Source organism: Panthera leo, chromosome A1 (genome assembly GCF_018350215.1).
Source record: "Panthera leo isolate Ple1 chromosome A1, P.leo_Ple1_pat1.1, whole genome shotgun sequence".
NCBI classification, from domain to species: Eukaryota; Metazoa; Chordata; class Mammalia; order Carnivora; family Felidae; genus Panthera; species Panthera leo.
Genome location: NC_056679.1, coordinates 26,618,729 through 26,636,558, shown reverse-complemented (window position 1 = coordinate 26,636,558; position 17,830 = coordinate 26,618,729). Strand labels below are relative to the sequence as shown.

At 38.7% G+C, this 17,830-nt stretch overlaps 2 protein-coding genes across 15 annotated transcripts in view; one reads left to right on the top strand and one right to left on the bottom strand.

Moving 5' to 3' along the window:
* CCDC122 (coiled-coil domain containing 122) overlaps positions 1-2,815 on the bottom strand; it is a 31,949-nt gene extending 29,134 nt beyond the window's left edge. For 2 of the 10 annotated variants that reach the window (XM_042925191.1, XM_042925649.1), the window contains exon 1: positions 236-886. The gene's annotated coding sequence lies outside the window, so the exon portion shown is untranslated. The other 8 variants (XM_042925131.1, XM_042925263.1, XM_042925730.1 and 5 more) reach the window with 8 other exon arrangements.
* LACC1 (laccase domain containing 1) overlaps positions 2,736-17,830 on the top strand; it is a 34,101-nt gene continuing 19,006 nt past the window's right edge. The window contains exons 1-7 of one of the 5 annotated variants that reach the window (XM_042924817.1): positions 2,736-2,826; positions 3,937-4,573; positions 5,472-5,650; positions 6,389-6,554; positions 9,325-9,550; positions 10,941-11,102; positions 12,089-13,403. In XM_042924817.1, the coding sequence (XP_042780751.1) occupies positions 3,991-4,573; positions 5,472-5,650; positions 6,389-6,554; positions 9,325-9,550; positions 10,941-11,061 (1,275 nt within the window). In that variant the 5' untranslated portion in view covers positions 2,736-2,826; positions 3,937-3,990 and the 3' untranslated portion in view covers positions 11,062-11,102; positions 12,089-13,403. Of the gene's footprint in view, positions 2,836-2,928; positions 3,243-3,936; positions 4,574-5,471; positions 5,651-6,388; positions 6,555-9,324; positions 9,551-10,940; positions 11,103-12,088; positions 13,404-17,830 lie in introns of those variants that run through there. The other 4 variants (XM_042924927.1, XR_006198741.1, XM_042925004.1 and 1 more) reach the window with 4 other exon arrangements.

Genomic DNA, 17,830 nt, shown 5'->3' with positions numbered 1-17,830 from the left:
CCTAGGTGGCTCAGTAGGTTGAGTATCTGACTTTGGCTTAGGTCATGATCTCATGGTTCATGGGTTCAAGCCCTGAGTCAGGCTCTGTGCTAACAGCTCGGAGCTTGGAGCCAGCTTTGGATTCTGTGTCTCCCTCTCTCTCTCTCTTTCTGCCCCTCCCCTGCCCACTCTCTGTCTCACTCAAAAATAAACAAATATTAAAAATATTAAAAAAATAAAAAAATATGAATAATACCTTCAATGTTTAATTGACTTTTTCAATTTATTAGTAGGTTATGGGTCCAGAGTACATCAATGAGAGGGCTTCTTCTGTGTGAACAAAATGCTAAGGAAGAAGCAATTAATTCTGTCTGGTGAGGGGATGGGGATTCAAGGAAAGTTATGATTGGCTTTAAAGATCTTAAATAAGCAGCAAATAAGCGTAAAAAGAGAAGGGCGTTCTAAGTAAAAAGGAATAGCAAATGTAAAGGATAAAAATCTTGTAGTTCATCCAAGGAACAGCCTTTAGTTTAAATGGCTTGGGAATAAGGCATTTGTTTTTTCAAACCTAATTATGTATCTGAATCATCTGTACAGATTAAAAGAAAACAAACAGCAGGGAAAAACAAGCCCAGACTTGACTCCCAGAGATTCTGATTTAAATGTATATGGAGTGGAGTCCCTAGATCTATTTATTTTTTTTGTAGGTTCTACTTGTAGTTCTGAGATGCAGCCAGGATTAAGAACCACCGGAGTGGGGTAAACCGGGATGAGGGAAGAGAGAGTTAGGAGATGAGGCTAGATAGTAGTCTAGGAACAACTGGTGAAAGGAAATAGTATGTAAATACAACAAGATGACAAACTATCACTTTCCTGGTAGCTTCCCTATTTTGAAACATTAAAAAAAATTTTTTAACCTTTATTTATTTTTAAGAGAGAAACAGAGCACGAGCAGGGGAGGGGCGGAGAGAGAGAGAGAGACAGAATCTGAAGCAGGCTCCAGGCTTGAGTTGTCAGCACAGAGCCTGATGCAGGCTCTCGACTCTCCAACCTTCCAAGGGGGAGATCATGACCTGAGCCCAAGTCGGCTGCTTAACCGACTGAGCCACCCACACGCCCCTGAAATATTTTTAAACTTTTTACTGCCACTACTGTTTCAGGAAAAGAAAATAAATTCCCACCATTGTCTATAAAAACAGGGATAAACGTTTTAAACCAGCTTTGTAACTCAAAGATTTCTATTTTACTTAAGGTAATACTTAACATAAAACTCAGAGAGCAGAGTGCACCTTCTGATCAAGTGTACCATCTACCACTCAGAGTTTTTAACAAATGTCCAACAAAAATCATGAAAATACAAATTTGGACAGAACACCTGCCAGGGACACTAAACAGCAAGTTCCTGTTCTGGGCTGGTGATCCCATCACCGAGTTAAATAGAATGGAAGCACTTGCCCACTTCCAAATGCTCTTCTAAACTCCCAGATATGTAAGGCTCTCTCTTTCAGGTTAAATTTCTTCAGCATTTATCATCTAAGCAACAATGAAGACAAAAGGGACCTCTCCTTCCATCATAACCAGTTCCACAGGAAGCACCCTTTCTCCTACTCAGTGAAGGTCGGATTGACTCTCCCTTTACCATGGCATCTGCCTTCCATGTAGCAGCTGTTCAATATTTTTAAATGAGTGTTACCCTCTTCGAGGTTAGATAAGGGATGCTAATTTATTACATTTCTAAGAGTCACTGCCTTCTAATGTTCTACAAGGGGCTCATATTTTTAAACGGGCATACAAAAAAAGTCAGTACAAGGGGCTGTATGGAGTTTTGGTCCCGTCAGCAAGTAAGGCGGAATCAGCAAAAAGGCAAAGGAAGGTTCAACCAAGTTGTTTCCGGGAACAAACAACACACTGTAAAAAACAACAGCAAGCGGCCGCCTGGGTGGCTCCGTGGGATAAGCATCTGACCTTGGCTCAGGTCTTGCTCTCCGGGTTGGTGAGTTCCAGCCCAGATCATGCCCTCCGCTGTTAGACCAGAGCCAGCCTTGGATCCTGTTCCGCGCCCCCCTTCTGCCCCTCCCCTGCTGGCACATTGTCTCTCAAAAATAAACAAACAAACAAACAAACAAAAAGTAAGAACAACAAACCAAATCCCCGCCCCGGGAAGGCCTGTTACTTGAACCATAGGAGGTTCTCAGGGTTGGGCTCTAGGGATGAAACCAAAACTCTGGCTCACACAGCTGGTCCGGGACTGCTTGGGCGGGAGGGGGGTGCCGATTTGGGGAAGCCCACTCCCGGAGACGGAATCCATTCACAGAACGGCGTCTGCGATTGGTTCCCCACGACGTTCTCCCGCCTTACCCCGCACAGGGCCCAGCCCGCCAGCCCGCCCCTTCCCGGACCCTCCTCCTCCCCGCCGACCCGCTCCCCTCACGGGTCCGGCCTCCCGCCGGCCAGCTCCTCACACGGGCCCTCCAGTCTAGCTGCCCGCCCGCCCGCTCCCCCTCACGGCCGGCCGCCCTGGCCCCCGCCCTGTGACCCGCCTGGCTCCGGCCAAAGGGCCCCGGTTCCTGTTTCTCTTGCCTAGACAGGGCGGCGGAGGACGGCCTCGACGGGCCGCGCTGACCCGGAACTACTGAGGTGGCCGCCTCTCGGCTCTTCCCGGGCTTTCCCCGTGCCGGGGCTCGTCCCGCCTTGGCCGCTCGGTGCCCAGCCCTCTCCCTCGAACTCGCTCGTGCCCCCGTGCCGCTCGCCGGCCTGGCCGGGCCCGGGCCTCTGCAACAGCGGGACCCCCCGGCCGTCGAGTCCACGCAAAGCCGGCACACCACCCCGCGGCTGGTCGGCCGTGAGGTGGGTGAGGTGGGGCGGGCGCCGCAGTGGGCGGGGCCGCGGGGCGGGGCTTAGGATTCCAGGTGCCCAGCTCGCGGCTTCCGGGTTCCGTCCTGGCTCGGGGCTGGGGTGGTGGCGGTGGCTGCTGAGCGCTTCCGAGCTCGCAGCAGACTGGGAGTATAGGTCTAAGCCGAGCGTGGGCAGGCGGCACGGGGAAAACTGCCTACGGTGCACGTCCGTATGTCAGGAAGTGCCAAAGGGGCGGGGAAGAGGCGGTGGTGGAGCTCGGGCAGGTGGAGACCGAGCGTGGGACCGGGCCGGGACAGACGCTTTTTGTGGCATTTCCCAAGGCAGAGGGGAAGGAGGCCGTCACCCTCCTAGCTTCTCTCAATGTTTTTCAAAACTGGAGAGGTGAACTTCAGCGGGAGCCCAGTACGGTATGGAGTGGAGGTTGGGAGCGGCCCCTGAAGAGAAAGCGAAGGCCCTGGGGTGGGAGTGCTGGGGCTGGAGGGGTGAAGATCCACTCTGGGCGGGGCCTGGGCCCTGAGTAAGCAAGAGGGTAGGCAGCGCGTCTGATCCAAATCGTGGTAGTCTTTGTGCCCATTGCCCTACTTGGAGTGCTTTGTAAATCCTGGATCGTCTCAGCTTTTATCCCCTTAAAAGCGTGAATTTTAGTGCAGCTCCATTTTAGTCTGTTGAATTTAAGGCCCCAATGTGTCATGAAGAGGTGTGACGTAATATGCCAGTCACATCAAGATTAATGATGTATATAACATAAACTGACACCCTGTAATTAAAAAACAAGACTTCGTCTAAGTCAACAAGTAATTCCCTACTTAAAACTTGCTGTGTGCAAACACACACACACACACACAGAGGAACTGTAGTCCTGCTGAAAAGATGTACAGATACTTTCACAAAACAAATTAAAAGATGGTTCTCCTCTCATGGTTCACGTAGGACAGATAGTGGACTGGCTTTAATGGGAGAAGTCTAGATTTACTATTTTACTACATTTTTAGATCCGTGAACCTTTTTTTTTTTTTTTTTTTTTGATGTAGGCACAAATTTCTGTTGTAACCCTAAGAAGGTGATATAATTTTGCATTCTTAGGCTAATTTTTCTTTATAGGTAATTTCTTAGGAGGCACAGAAGTGTTTGAAGGGCTGCGTACCCTACTGAAGGATGGCAGAAGCAGTGTTGATTGATTTCTTTGGTTTGAAATTTAACTCTCAGAAAAACAGTCACCAGGTATTACTGAAGACACTGAATGCTGTCCGATACCATCATGCTGCCAAGGCCAAGTTTCTTTGCATAATGTGTTGTAATAGCATCAGCTGTGAAAGGGATGGGGAACATAACTTTGAATTGGAAGCAAGCAATGGATTATCAGCTGTCTTGAGAGAGTTTGAGACTGTTAGCAATCCTAGTATGGCTGCCTCTTTGTATACCATTAAACAAAAAATTGATGAAAAAAACTTGAGCAGCATTAAGGTAATTGTACCCAAGCACCGGAAGACATTGCTGAAAGCTTTTATTGATCAACTCTTCACCAACGTTTACAATTTTGAGTTTGAAGATTTACAGGTGACTTTGAGGGGAGGTCTTGTGAAACAGTCCATGATCATGATCACAGATCAAGAACAAGAAATAAACATGATCACAGATCAAGAACAAGAAGCAATCCAGAATGAAATAAAAACATATTTGAGAAGTCTGCCAGCTCTGAAAGGAGAATTAACCATTATCACATCTCCATTAATCTCAGGTATATTAAACACTGTGTTGTTCTTACTGTATACATGAAAAAAAAAACAGTCTTTCTTTGGAGGCTGGTCACCTTTTTCCCCCTCCTCTCTTTTGTAGACTGTAGGGTTTATAAGCTCATTGGCATCAGCTGCAACATGGGAGTATCAGGAATGGCCTTGTAGTGTCAGCAGTGTCAAGGGACAGTCCCTTCAGAGCCACCCTAAATAAATAAATTTGCTTTGTGCAATTGTGTGTGTGATTTAAGACAAATCCCCCAGGCTTCCTTTATTTTTTTTTTAACTTTTTTTTTTTTTAGCGTTTATTTATTTTTGAGACAGAGAGAGACAAAGCATGAACGGGGGAGGGTCAGAGAGAGGGAGACACAGAATCTGAAACAGGCTCCAGGCTCTGAGCTGTCAGCACAGAGCCCGACACGGGGCTCGAACTCACGGACCGCGAGATCATGACCTGGGCCGAAGTTGGCCGCTTAACCGACTAAGCCACCCAGGCGCCCCATCCCAGGCTTCCTTTAAAATGAGATTTATGACCCTAAGCATCTCCTATTTAGAAATTCTGGAACCTTAACTCATTGGCGTTTAGACAGAAGAATGAAATTTAAGAGTCCATCTTACTCTTGGTTAAATGATATTTACTGTGAGCTGTATGCTATGAGGAATACCAAAGACAAATGGGACAGAAGATACCCTTTGAAAAGCAATAGTCCCATGGGGAAGGTAGAGCAAACACAAATCGTGTATAACAAGAATACATGGAGGTACACAGTGCTGTAGAAATTGGAAGCCAGAAAAACATGCAGCTTGAGGTGATCAGGGAAAGTCTTACTGTGAGACTGGGTTGGTAATGCTCTATAGTCTTTGTATAGCATATTTTTAATCTTCACTACTTCTATTCGATAGATATTTTCTTGCATGGATTTACTACGAGGACAGGTGGAATATCTTACATACCAACTCTTAGCTCATTCAATCTCTTCAGTAGTTCCAAACGGAGGGATCCCAAGGTTGTTGTCCAAGAAAATCTGCGTAGGTTGGGGAATGCCGCAGGATTTAATGTGGAGAAATTTTACCAAATAAAGGTAAAGTTTTGTTTCATGTTTCAGAAGATGCAAAGTATATTCTTGACTCTGCTAATGACTTCATGGACTTTAATCAAGCTGTTTAACTTTTGCATCTGGTGTTTTACTGAAAATGTTAGGATAATGCTTATGGTTGTTTTTCTTAGATCTGTACTCTATAGCTTAAATATCAATTCTGTGATAGATTTCACCTGAAGCTACTCATGTCCAAAAGTACTTTTAATTCTCAGGGTATGGTATCACTGCCCTTTTTGATTCAGAAGGAAGATTCCAGAATGATGGGAGAAAAAGGCTATTATTTTCTAAATCAACATTAGGAGGAACTAGGGTCACAATGGATGCCTTGTTCCTTACAGAATGCTAGGTTTATTTGAATCAGGAAAAGTAAAAATATCATTGATTTGGTAATTAACTTCATTCCTTAAATAATACTCTTTGGAAAGTGCTGCAAGTAGAGATTTACTCATCTCTGGTAGGAGATGTTTGTGATGTACTGTATTAAATTTTTAAGTGTTAAAGTGTGTTTTCCTTTGACTAAAATATGCAGAGATTATAATACCAAAAGTTAAGTGATAAGTAAATTTGGTATTTTACCACATACAGAAGTGATATACTTAATGCTTGCTGGTAATAGTAAACTGATTGTTTAATTTTGTACAAAAAGAGTATTTTCAGAAAAGCTTATGGTATGAGAAATCCTACTTTCAAAATATTTTTATCACACATCTTTGGTATTAGACTGATCATGCCAATGACGTCTGGATTATGGGAAGGAAGGAGCCTGAATCTTACGATGGAATCACCACAAATCAGAGGGGAGTCACAATAGCAGCTCTTGGTGCTGACTGTATACCAATAGTTTTTGCTGATCCTGTCAAAAAAGCATGTGGGGTTGCTCACTCTGGTAAGTATCCTTAATGAAGCATTTAAGGTTTTACCAATTTTGTAGTATAGGCAAAATTATAATTTCTTTATGGCGCACATTACAAGACAGTTAATTACATGGTATTAAGTATAAAGGGGTAGAACCAGCATACTCTTATTATAGGAGTAGGTGAGGGCAGTACCTAAGTCAAATTATATGAATCAGAGTAGAATTCCCAAAGGAAGCAGTAACCAGGCTGATTTCTGAGGAATTTGCAAGACCTGATTAGGTACCAATGTTTCTCAGCAGGGGTGCCAAAATGTTAACATTTTGGGCAAGATAATCTTATATTGCAGTTTGCTTGGCTTCCAAAATTCTTAATGCCAGTAGCAACCCCCCCCCCCCCCCCCCCCCAGTTGTTGTAAGAAAAGCAGCAACAAAAAGAAAGCCTTCATGCTTTTCAGAACATTCCAAAGGGAGTGGTACTGCCTCTGGTTGAGAACCCTTGAAGTCCGGGCAATGGGGAATAGGAAGGTTAAGCATGCTGCAGAAAGGTATTCATGAAGGGGAAGGTACAACAGCATGTGTAAAAGGTATGGAGGTAAGAAAAAGCAAGATATGTTTGGAAAAAGTCGTTTAGTTTAATACGTTATAGTCTAGTGCCTTTATTATCTAAAGATAAGAACAAAGGATTTTTAGATGCTGTGTTAAGGTTATGGAATTTTGTTTTCTAAAGGTATTTTAAAATGCTATTTAAATTATCTTTTGGTTACTACTCTATGTGAAATAAGGGATGATCTTTCAGATTTCCTTCTGCTTGTAAATCTAGGACTACTTTGCTTTTTAGACAAAAGATAAATAAGAAAATGGCATATTTTTCTTTTGATCTAGCTAGAGTTATGGGATTGGATGACTAGAAGTCAAATTTTGATTTGCCATTATCAAAATGTTATTTAATGTTTGAGTCTTAGTTCCTGGATATAAAAAAAATCTTATTTGTTACTTCTTAGGTTTTGAAACATTATTTTTAAATATCAAAGATTAAAGCTGTCAAAATGAAACACTCTTGAACAAAGTTAGAGGTCTGACACTCTCTGATTTCAAAACTTATTATAAAGCCACAGTAATCAAAACAGTATGGTACTGGCATAAGACAGACATATCGACCAATGGAGCAGAACAGAGGTCCCAGAAATAAACCCTTGCATATGGTCAAAAGATTTTTAACAAGGTGCCTAGACTATACAGTGGGGAAAGGATAGTCTCTTCAACAAATAGTGCTGAGAAAACTGGATATTCACATAGAAAAGAATGATATTAGACCCTTATCTCACATCATATATAAAAATTAACTCAAATTGGGTTAAAGACCTACATGTAAGACCTAAATCTATAAAATTCATCAAAGAAAACAGTGTAAATCCTTATGAACTTGGATGAGGCAGTGGCTTTATAGATGTGATACCGAAAGCACAAGGAACAGAAGTATAAATAGATAAATTGGATTTCATCAGAATTACAAACAGCATCAACACAGGTAAAAGGCAACCCATAGAATGGGAGAAAATGTTTGCAATTCACATATCCGAAAAGGGATTAATGTCCAGAATGTATAAAGAACTCCTATAATTCAACAACAAACAACAACCCAGGAAAAATAGGCAAAGGACTTGACTAGACATTTCTCCAAATATGATAAGCAAATGGCCAACAAGCATGTGAAATATGCTTAATGTCACTAATAATTAGGGAAATGCAAATCAAAACCACGATGAGATACCACCTCACACTCCTTAGGATAGCTGATATTGAAAACAAACGAAAATACCAAATTTTGGTAAGGATGTGGAGAAACTGGAACCCTGATGTACTATTGGTGGGAATAGTGGGAATGTAAAATGGTGCAGCTGCTATAGAAAATAATGTGATGGTTCCTCAGAAATTTTTAAATAGAATTACCATATGATCCAGCAATTCTACTTCTAGGTAGAAGTCCTGGTATCCAGTACTTCTGGGTATATCCAAAAGAATTAAAAGCAGGATCTTGACAAGATACTTGCACACCCATACTCGTGGCAGAATGATTCACAATGGCAAAGAGGTGGAAGCAATCCAAGAGTCCACAGATGGATGAATAGATAAACACAATGCGATATATACAGACAATGGAATATTATTTAGCATTAAAAAGGAAGGAAATCCTGACACCCGAATGAGGGGTTTGAGGACATCATGCTAAGTGTAATAAGTCACAAAGAGACACTTTTAAGATTCCACTTACATGGCTTATCTATAGTCGGCAAATTCATAGAAACAAAGTAGAATGGTGGGTACCAGGGCGAGGGGAAAGTGGTGAGGGGGAGTTGTTATTTAATGGGTATAGAGTTTCAGTTTTGCAAGATGAACGTATTTAACACTGCTGAAGTATACACTTAAAAAGAGTTAAAATGGTAAATTTTATTTTACATATTTTTCCCCACAATTTAAAAAAATTTGAAAAAAGTGAAGGAGAGAGAATACTAACAAGTTATATATAATCCCAGTGGAAACTGAAGCTGTAGAATATTTTTAAAGAAAGTGGACGGGACCCCTCATTAAATATGTTTTCTGTGTCAGGTGCTTTGCATAACATACCTTATTTAAAAACCAGTATTTTAGTTAATTGATTATTTAGCTTAATGAATTTTGTGATTTATTTGCTGTTTCTGGACTGAAAAATACACAAACTGTTCATTTTTAAGTTAGATATAAATTAAGGTGCAATGTTACATTTTAACTTCCCTTACCTTTTTTTCTTCCTATTTACCAGGTTGGAGAGGTACTTTGTTAGGTGTTGCTATGGCTACAGTGCATGCTCTGATCACAGAATACGGCTGTAGTTTGGAAGACATTATTGTTGTACTGGGACCTTCAGTAGGACCTTGCTGTTTTACTCTGCCAAGGGAATCAGCAAAGGGATTTCATAATCTTGATCCTGAATGTGTACGGTTATTTGATTCACCAAATCCCTATGTTGACATTCGTAAAGCCACTAGGTAGGTTTGACTTCATTACAGAACTGCAAGTTTGGTTATTGCTTATTGTTTCTTTCTCTCTCTCTTTTTTTTTTTAATGTACAGTTTCTATGGCATGAGTGCCTCAGTGTATTTTATTTTATTTTATTTTTAAATATTTATTTATTTTTGAGAGAGAGAGAGAGAGAGAGAATGCACAAACGGGGGAAGGCCAGAGAGAGGAGGACATTGGGTTCTGTGCTGAGAGTAGTGAGCCCAGTGTGGGGCTCAAACTCATGAACCATGAGATCATGACCTGAGCCCAAGTCGGATGCTCAACTGACTGAACCACCCAGCTGCCCCTGTTTCTAAAATGAAAAGTACTTTAGACAACAATTAGTAACTCCAAGAAAAATTCAGGTGGCAGGTATTTAAGTAGCTGACATACACATATATATAAAAACTTATTTTAATTATGAAATACATTGTCATTTAAGTTTGAATAATGAAATTTTCCTGTCTGGTACCTCTTACTGATTTAAAAGTGAAGGAGGATATATTTACCATGTAGTTTTGAGAGACCTACTTAGACTTCATGTAGAAAAGTTGCCATGTACTTAATAGACATTCCTCAGCTAAAATGTCCTAAATACAATAAACTATCAGAAAGCTGATATTTTAAAATTATTTTATTCTATAACTAGAGGAATATATTTCTTAGAAAAAATGTTAGATAATATAAGCACATAGTCACTTTCAAGGTTTTTTATGGCCTCTTACAATTTTGAGTTACAAAGTGTTGCTGTTAATAGCCATTATCATTCCTATAAAGGAAAATTGTCTGATTTGAATTGTGTTTCTGTTCCAGCCAACAAAACCTTGCTGAGATTCTGCTTCATTTAGCACATAAGTAGAAAGGATTGAAATTGATTCTTAAATGTGACTTGTGGAATTAGTGTCACTAATTTATAGTCATATTTCATATCATAAAGTGTTTATGAAGAAACAACTTCTCTGTGAAAAATCTGGTTAAGAGGAGGACAGGAGAAGGGAGGGCCAAATGACTAAAAAGCATGTTCTGAATCAAATAAATCTTGTCTGCCAATACCCTGGTAACTTTAGAAGTTTCTTCTGAATAAGTACTTGATTTTGATTATAAAATTCCCAGGTCATGTCTGCAGAACAATATGGAAGGTTTTACAGTTTATATATGAATTTAAGTGATTAATGGTGATAAAATCTACCATTTCCTGGACTTGTTCATGTTTTGTATCTGAAAATCAACTTGCATGGGAAGCAGATCTTTCCCAGAATTCTTTTATACCAATATCCAATACACACACACACACACACACACACACACACACACATTACTGCTTTGTCTATTGGTAAAATAAACTCTTGCTATCTTTTAAAAAATCTTTATCCCAAGGATTCTTCTAGAACGGGGAGGAATTCTACCACAGAATATTCAGGACCTGAACCAAGATCTCAACATCTGTACATCCTGCCATCCTGACAAGTTTTTTTTCCCACGTCCGAGATGGCCTTAATTTTGGTACACAGATTGGCTTCATATCAATTAGAGAATGAGGTACAGTAGGTTCTCTCTCGTCTTTCCCTTCTCTCCTTCTTCCTCTTTCCACCTTTCCCTCCCCTCATTTTTAAAAATAATTAATCATATTGAACTTTACCCCTTTGTTCTTGTAGGAAGAATTAAGTTTCTACTTTTTATTGAAGCAATAGAGGTAGAAAAGTTAATTTTTAGTGACATGCTATAATATAAAGAATAGCCACTCCTTTTCCTAGTTAATGAAGAATAATCAGTCTAGCATATAAGTATAAAATTAAATCATTTATTCTTTTTAAAAAATCCGGTATGAATACCATTTATCTTCTTTGTATTTCATATCAGTATACTTCCTATCATAACATCCTCATACCTTTCTTTTTTTATTCTTTTGATTTTTGAGAAGAAATCTTTGCATAAAGATTCTAAATTCTAGAATAATAAAAAATCCTCACATACACAAACTGGCTTGGTTTTCAACTAGATTTCCAACTGATTATAGCAGGAATTTGCTAGTTTTCTTTAAAGGATAAATAATAAATAGACTTTGTAGTATGTGCAGTCTCTGTCTCTACTCAGCTTTGCCATTGTACAGCAAAAGCAGACAGGAAAGACACAGAAACAAAAGAGTACGACTGTATTTCAATAAAACTGTCTTTATGAAAAAAACAGGCGCCAGGCAGGTTTAGCCCACAGGCCATAATTTGCTGATACCTGATCTATAGTCATAGAGCGAGACAGAGTATAATTTCATTAAGTTAGTATTTATTTCAGATAATTTTCTCAGAGTTATAAAAAAATATTTCATGACAGCGATTTAGTGCTGACCCTTTAGCACATATCTAATTTTCCTTAAGTTTACTTTTAACTGAATTAATATTATTTTTAATCTTCACAATGTCTTTAATTCTTTAATATACAAAAGACTTTAGTATACTTAGTGATTTTTACCTTGATATTACAATAACATTAGTAAGGGTCTCTTATTTGATTTCAATGTATTTTTACAGATATTGACTGGATTTTTACACAGCTGTTTCCTGCCTCCTCCTAAACCAATGACAAGAGACAAATTTAGCTGTTTGATTTACTTAAAACCAAAAGGATTATAATGGATAATTCATCTTTAGGTATATTTTCACTATTATCCAAAAACAAATGATTTTTATTTGATTCTAACAAAATCTAGATGAGGATTATTCATAAAGTGTGGTCTATTTTCTGTGTTGCATGAATCAGGAATAGGTCTGTTCATTTCAGTATATATTGGGTACCCTCTTTGTCAGGCACTGGTGAAGCATAGGTGAGTCAAAATAAGTAATAATTTTTCCCCTTGAGTCTAATGCAATGGAGGAGATAAACACTTATAATACTTAAATTTAATTTTGATAGCCGTGGAAGAGTACTGAAGAAGAGAGGATTAATTCTCTCTGGAAGGCAGGATAGGGAAAGTGCTATATAGAAAATGATATATCACATGGGCCCAAAAGATGTACAGGCTTTTGGCAAATGAAGAACAACCATAACAGGTAGAGGGAACACCATGAACTAGGGCATGAAATTGAGTGTGTAACATGTTCTAGAGAGAGAAGTGTGTAGGCAGGAGTTACTGGAAAAACAGGTTCGGAAAGAGATCAGTTAAGGTCTCACATGCCATGTCAGAGAGTTTAGAGTTGATTTTTCAGTTAAAGAGTAGGCATAAAAAGTAGGGGAGTGTTTTTATTTTCTCAACATCTGTAACAGGATGGATTTAAATTGCAAGAGACCAGGCCAGAGAGAATTAGTTAAGAGGCGAGATACTTTAAAAAAGAAATAATGAAGCCTAAATGAAGACCATGGAAATTAAGATGGAGGAGAATAGATGGAGAGACGTTTCAGATATAGAATCAGTAGATCCTCTTAATAGATAATGAAGAGGACAGGTGAGGAAGAGTGGGGAAGTCATTGATGACTCCAAGATTTCTGGTTGGTTGACTACCAAGAGTGGCAACAAGAGGAAGAAAGAAGTTTGGGTAAAGGGAGAAGGATAATGAGTTTGACACGCAGACCAAAGTATATCCAGATGGAAATATTTGGTCAATGACTAGAAATACAGCCCTGTCACATTGGTGGGAGCTGGGAGAAAGATAGAGCTTTAGAAGTTGGCTTTGCAGAAATGAGGCCTGAGGCCATTGGAGTAGACTGAATCATCTAGGCAGAATTACACGATGAGTGAAAAGGAGGTTTGAGGGTGAAACCTCATACAACACCTGGGTTTGAAGAACCAAGAAGCTGAACCAGTAAAAAAAAAAAAAAAAAAAAGATTAATAATTAGAAATAAGGGAAGAAAACCAGAGTATTCCCATTTTGAAGAAAGAAGTCAGTGTGGATGTGAGAGGAACTCAGAATTTTCAGAGACACAGCGTACAAGAAATTTTCAGAGATGGAAGAAAATGAGAACTGAGAAGAAACCAGTGGATTAACCATATTGAAGCTGTTCCATAGGCAATGGTGGCAGAGTCGGATTTCAGCACACTGTGGAAGAGGATGCGTAGGTGTCCACTCTTCTTTGATAGTATTTACTAGAGAAGAGAAAGCACTGGGGGCTGTGTATCTCAAAGGAAGGGGTATTTTTTTTCTTTTGATCAGGAGTTTTAAATATATTTGTAGGCTGAAGAGAGGAGTCAAGCTATGTGTACATGGGGCAAAATGGTATATGTGGCGTGTATTTTTAAAGTGAGTAGTTCATTACATCTTCAACTTTTTTATTTTATTCATATGTGTCTTCTATGAACAGGTAGTAGAATAATGGAAAATTACATTTGTTGGGTATTTACAAAGGGCTTTTATATACGTTACCTCATTTTATCTTGACAGCTATTCTGAAATACATAGGCCAGTTGTTATTCTTTTTATTCAGATGAGGAAACTTAAGTCTCATTGAGGTTTAAAATCATATACTTTGTGATAAAGCAGGACTTGAACCCACATCTTATGACTTCAAATCTCATTTTAGATTTTACAGTTAATCAAAGCTATCTAAGTTAAATTTTTATTTTCAACGTTCTGTTAATATCATCCATTCATATATTCAGTCAAAATTTTGTTGAGGCACTAGGATAGGTTAAAAAAAAATACACTTGTAGCCTTTAGGAGGTTTAATGTCTACTGAAAGGTGGCAGTCAATAAACCAGCAATTGCAATACTGTGATATGTGTTGTTAAGTCGTCACAACCTGATACCTTGTTCAGTTGAATTCTTCTATGCAACTCGTAAGACAGTGTAAAATTTAAATACCTCGTCTCTTCCAGTTCAGGGAAGGCATTAGACATAGGACAACAATTTCAAACTCAGGAAAAATACTTTTGTTTAATGATAACAATGAAGATTAAGAATAATTTCACACATTAAGAAAGGTTGATCATTTTCCAGTTCTTCACTATGCATTATTTATAAATTATAATGGAAATTTATAAACTTCCAAGAGGATTAGGTGACCATATTTCACTTTATGTACCAGAATATTCTAAAACAAAATAAAATTATATTTGACTATGATTTTGGATTATCTGTTCCAAAGCATTTAATGAAAAGTCTCCTTGCTGTTTTACTCAGTGAAAAAGTTTTGATTAACTCAGAGACAGAATGACTAGGTTGTTAAATAATCATGTCTTACTGTTTCTATAAGATCTTTGTCACTCTCAAGCATTTATGTATAGGTTTCTGGTACTTTGAGGGTAAAACCACAATGATGATTTTTATTTTTAATAAGTTTAGTTTTCAATCTAAGCTCTGCTACTAACTGCGCATATGAAATACTGGTTGTCATTTTATTAAGAAGAGGAATCACGTTTGTAAATCACATGAGAGTTCATGACATGATTCTTTTGAAGGTACTAAGTATCAAACTAAACTTTGTCTAACTGTAGTTTTAAATTGTGAATAGTAGTATAGTGACCAAATAAATGTGCTGTACTCCAGTGCTTTATAAAACAAATGAAAAAGTGAACTTTCCACTAGGAGGCAGTATTTCTACAAGTAGCTTTGCTCTTTTCCTTGGTATAAAGTTGAACCAACCTTACTCTCTGTATTTATTTGTACCAGGAAAGAAAAAAAAAAAAAAAAGAGGTGCTTTTAAAGTTAATGAATGTATTGCTCTTACTTTATATATGGACCATCTTGTAGTTCAAGTATATAAAAGCATTTAGGAACCCTCACCCACCTGGATCTATCTCACTTCTACAGAATCTCCAGTAATTCCTTTTCTGTAAGTAGAATTTTGGGGGAGAAATTCAGAGAAGCTTATTCTATGACACATGACAAAAGCATAACACCCATGGATTCAAAAGCTGGAGGATAAGATGTCAATTACATGTGAATTATATCATTTTATATTTCAAAGTAGATTTAATAATTGTTTTTACTTGGTTGTATTAAAGTTATACTTAAAATATATCCATCCTACTTTTTTTTTTAATAGAGAGCAAGAACAGGGGAGAGGGGCAGAGGGAGAGAAAGAGAGAGAGAATCTTAAGCAGGGTTCACACTCAGTCTGACATGGGGCTTGATCCCACAACCCTGGGATCATGACCTGAGCCATATCATGAGCCGGACGCTCGACCGACTAAGCAACCCTGGTGTCCCAACATCCTAATTGTTATGTGAACTCTTAGATGCCACCAATCTATGGAAGTCCATCACTTTCAAGAAAGCACTGCTCAGTTATCTATGTGTTTGTGTGTGTGTGTGTGTGTGGATCTGAGTGTTTGTGCTAAATGGCAAGCAAGAAATGTGTATGTATTATATATAGCCTGTTTGCCCTAAATAATGTAAATTCACACACAACATGTTGGATGCAGTGGAATTATGGATTTCTTTTTATAAAGTTTTTGTAACTTGTGCAGTAAAGAATGGGAATCATAGTTTATATGCTTACTGTATGTGTTTATGTGAACTGTGGTCTAGAGCACATGTGTTTCCATCGTAGGCAATGTTTTTAAACTTGTGATATCAGAGATGGGGCGGCTGCTACAAGTAATGAGTTATTCTGTGCTAGCTATTTGCTTAGTGAAGGAAATAGAATCTGTCACTACTACTTTTTCCAGATTAACACATTTAGTTTGGACTCATGATGATCACGTATCAATTGTGTAGAGACAAACTTTTCTTACTCTCCTTAAATAGATTTTCTTTCTAGAGAAATAAATGCTTACATCGTATTTCCTGTGTCCTTGTGCCAAGTGCCTGTGGTAAACTATGTCCCTTCTAAATCTGGAGCAGGCTTTTTGTTTTATTTAATTCTCAGAAGGCTGGGGTGTCCAGTTACTGTATTCTATTAAATAATTAAAGCTTCCAGCAGACTCTTTAGCTCAAAATGTCACATTCCTTTCTAACAACAACAAAAAGAGTTCTCTCATTTAATGAGAAGCATTTGTGGAAAATAGATGTGTTCATGACAATTGAGTTTTGAGTTTTTAATATCCTCCATTTTCTTTTCTCTTTTTTTTTTTTTAAATGTTTATTTCTTTATTTTGAGAGCAAGAGAGAGGGAAAGAGAATTCCAAGCAGGCTGCATTCCATCAGCACAGAGCCAGATGTGGGGCTTGATCTCACAAACCATGAGATCATGACCCAACCCAAAATCAAGAGCTGGACCCTCAACCAACTGAACCACCTAGGTGCCCCTATCCTCCATTTTCTTAATTCCTAGTTTTGCGTTATACATTGCTTCAATTTACATATTATCAGTACTTCCCTATTCCTTTACTTTCCTTAAGCACATGTTTTAGAGTTTATTTTCTATCCCACCCCATCATCCTCGTGTTTATAATTGATGTTTCCTCTACATAAGGTAACCTAATTCTTTAATTTTTATACTTTCAAGTACATATTCAGACTTGGGTATAGTGTTGCTTATTGGACATATCCTATGGGCCCCTCAAAACAATATCCTTCAAACTTAACTCACCATTTCCCCTCCAAAATTTTTCCCCTCTGATGTTCTATTTCAGAATGAAACCATTTTTCATGAAGTTGTTCATCCAAAAATCTTAAGAGTGTTTCTGAATGTCTCCCTTTCCTTCACCTCTTCTTCCCCTATACCTCTGCCTTTATAAATCTATCATCTGTTCCCAAGTCTCTCTATCTTAACTGCCAGACATTCAGATCATCATCTCTCAGGTGCATTATTTGACCAGCCTTCTAACTAGTCCGCCTTCATTGAATCTCTTCTTTTACTGCCATTTTTGTTCTAAAATGCAAATCTGGTCATATTACATCCTTCTGTACTATATGATGTTTCTGCTATCTCCAAGATGAAGCCCTACTCACTAACTTTTATAGGAGCTATTATGATCTCACCCCTTTGTTACCTTTTCTATTTCTACCACTCCCCACTCTCTATTGCATATTCCATCCATTCTGTGCTTTTTTTTTTTTCATTTCCTGGAATATACCATTAAGCTCAGTCAGACCACAGAGGTTGGTTTGTATTCAAAGACTGACTAGAACTCAAATTAGCCTCAAGGTTACTTTTACTTAGGTTTTCTCCTGAGAAAACAAGCAGCACCGAGGACATACATAATATAAACATCTAAGTGAATGGATACAGCACTGGAGTGCCCCCCCCCCCAATTCCATGGAGACATTTGACCAAAATTCAGTTGTCAATGTAGTGTATACTCAGCAATATGCCAGGTCATATATAGAAGAATAGTAGTTTTTGTTCCATTAGGCAGGGTGAGGGGCTATGTTAATGTTCAAAGGTCTACCTT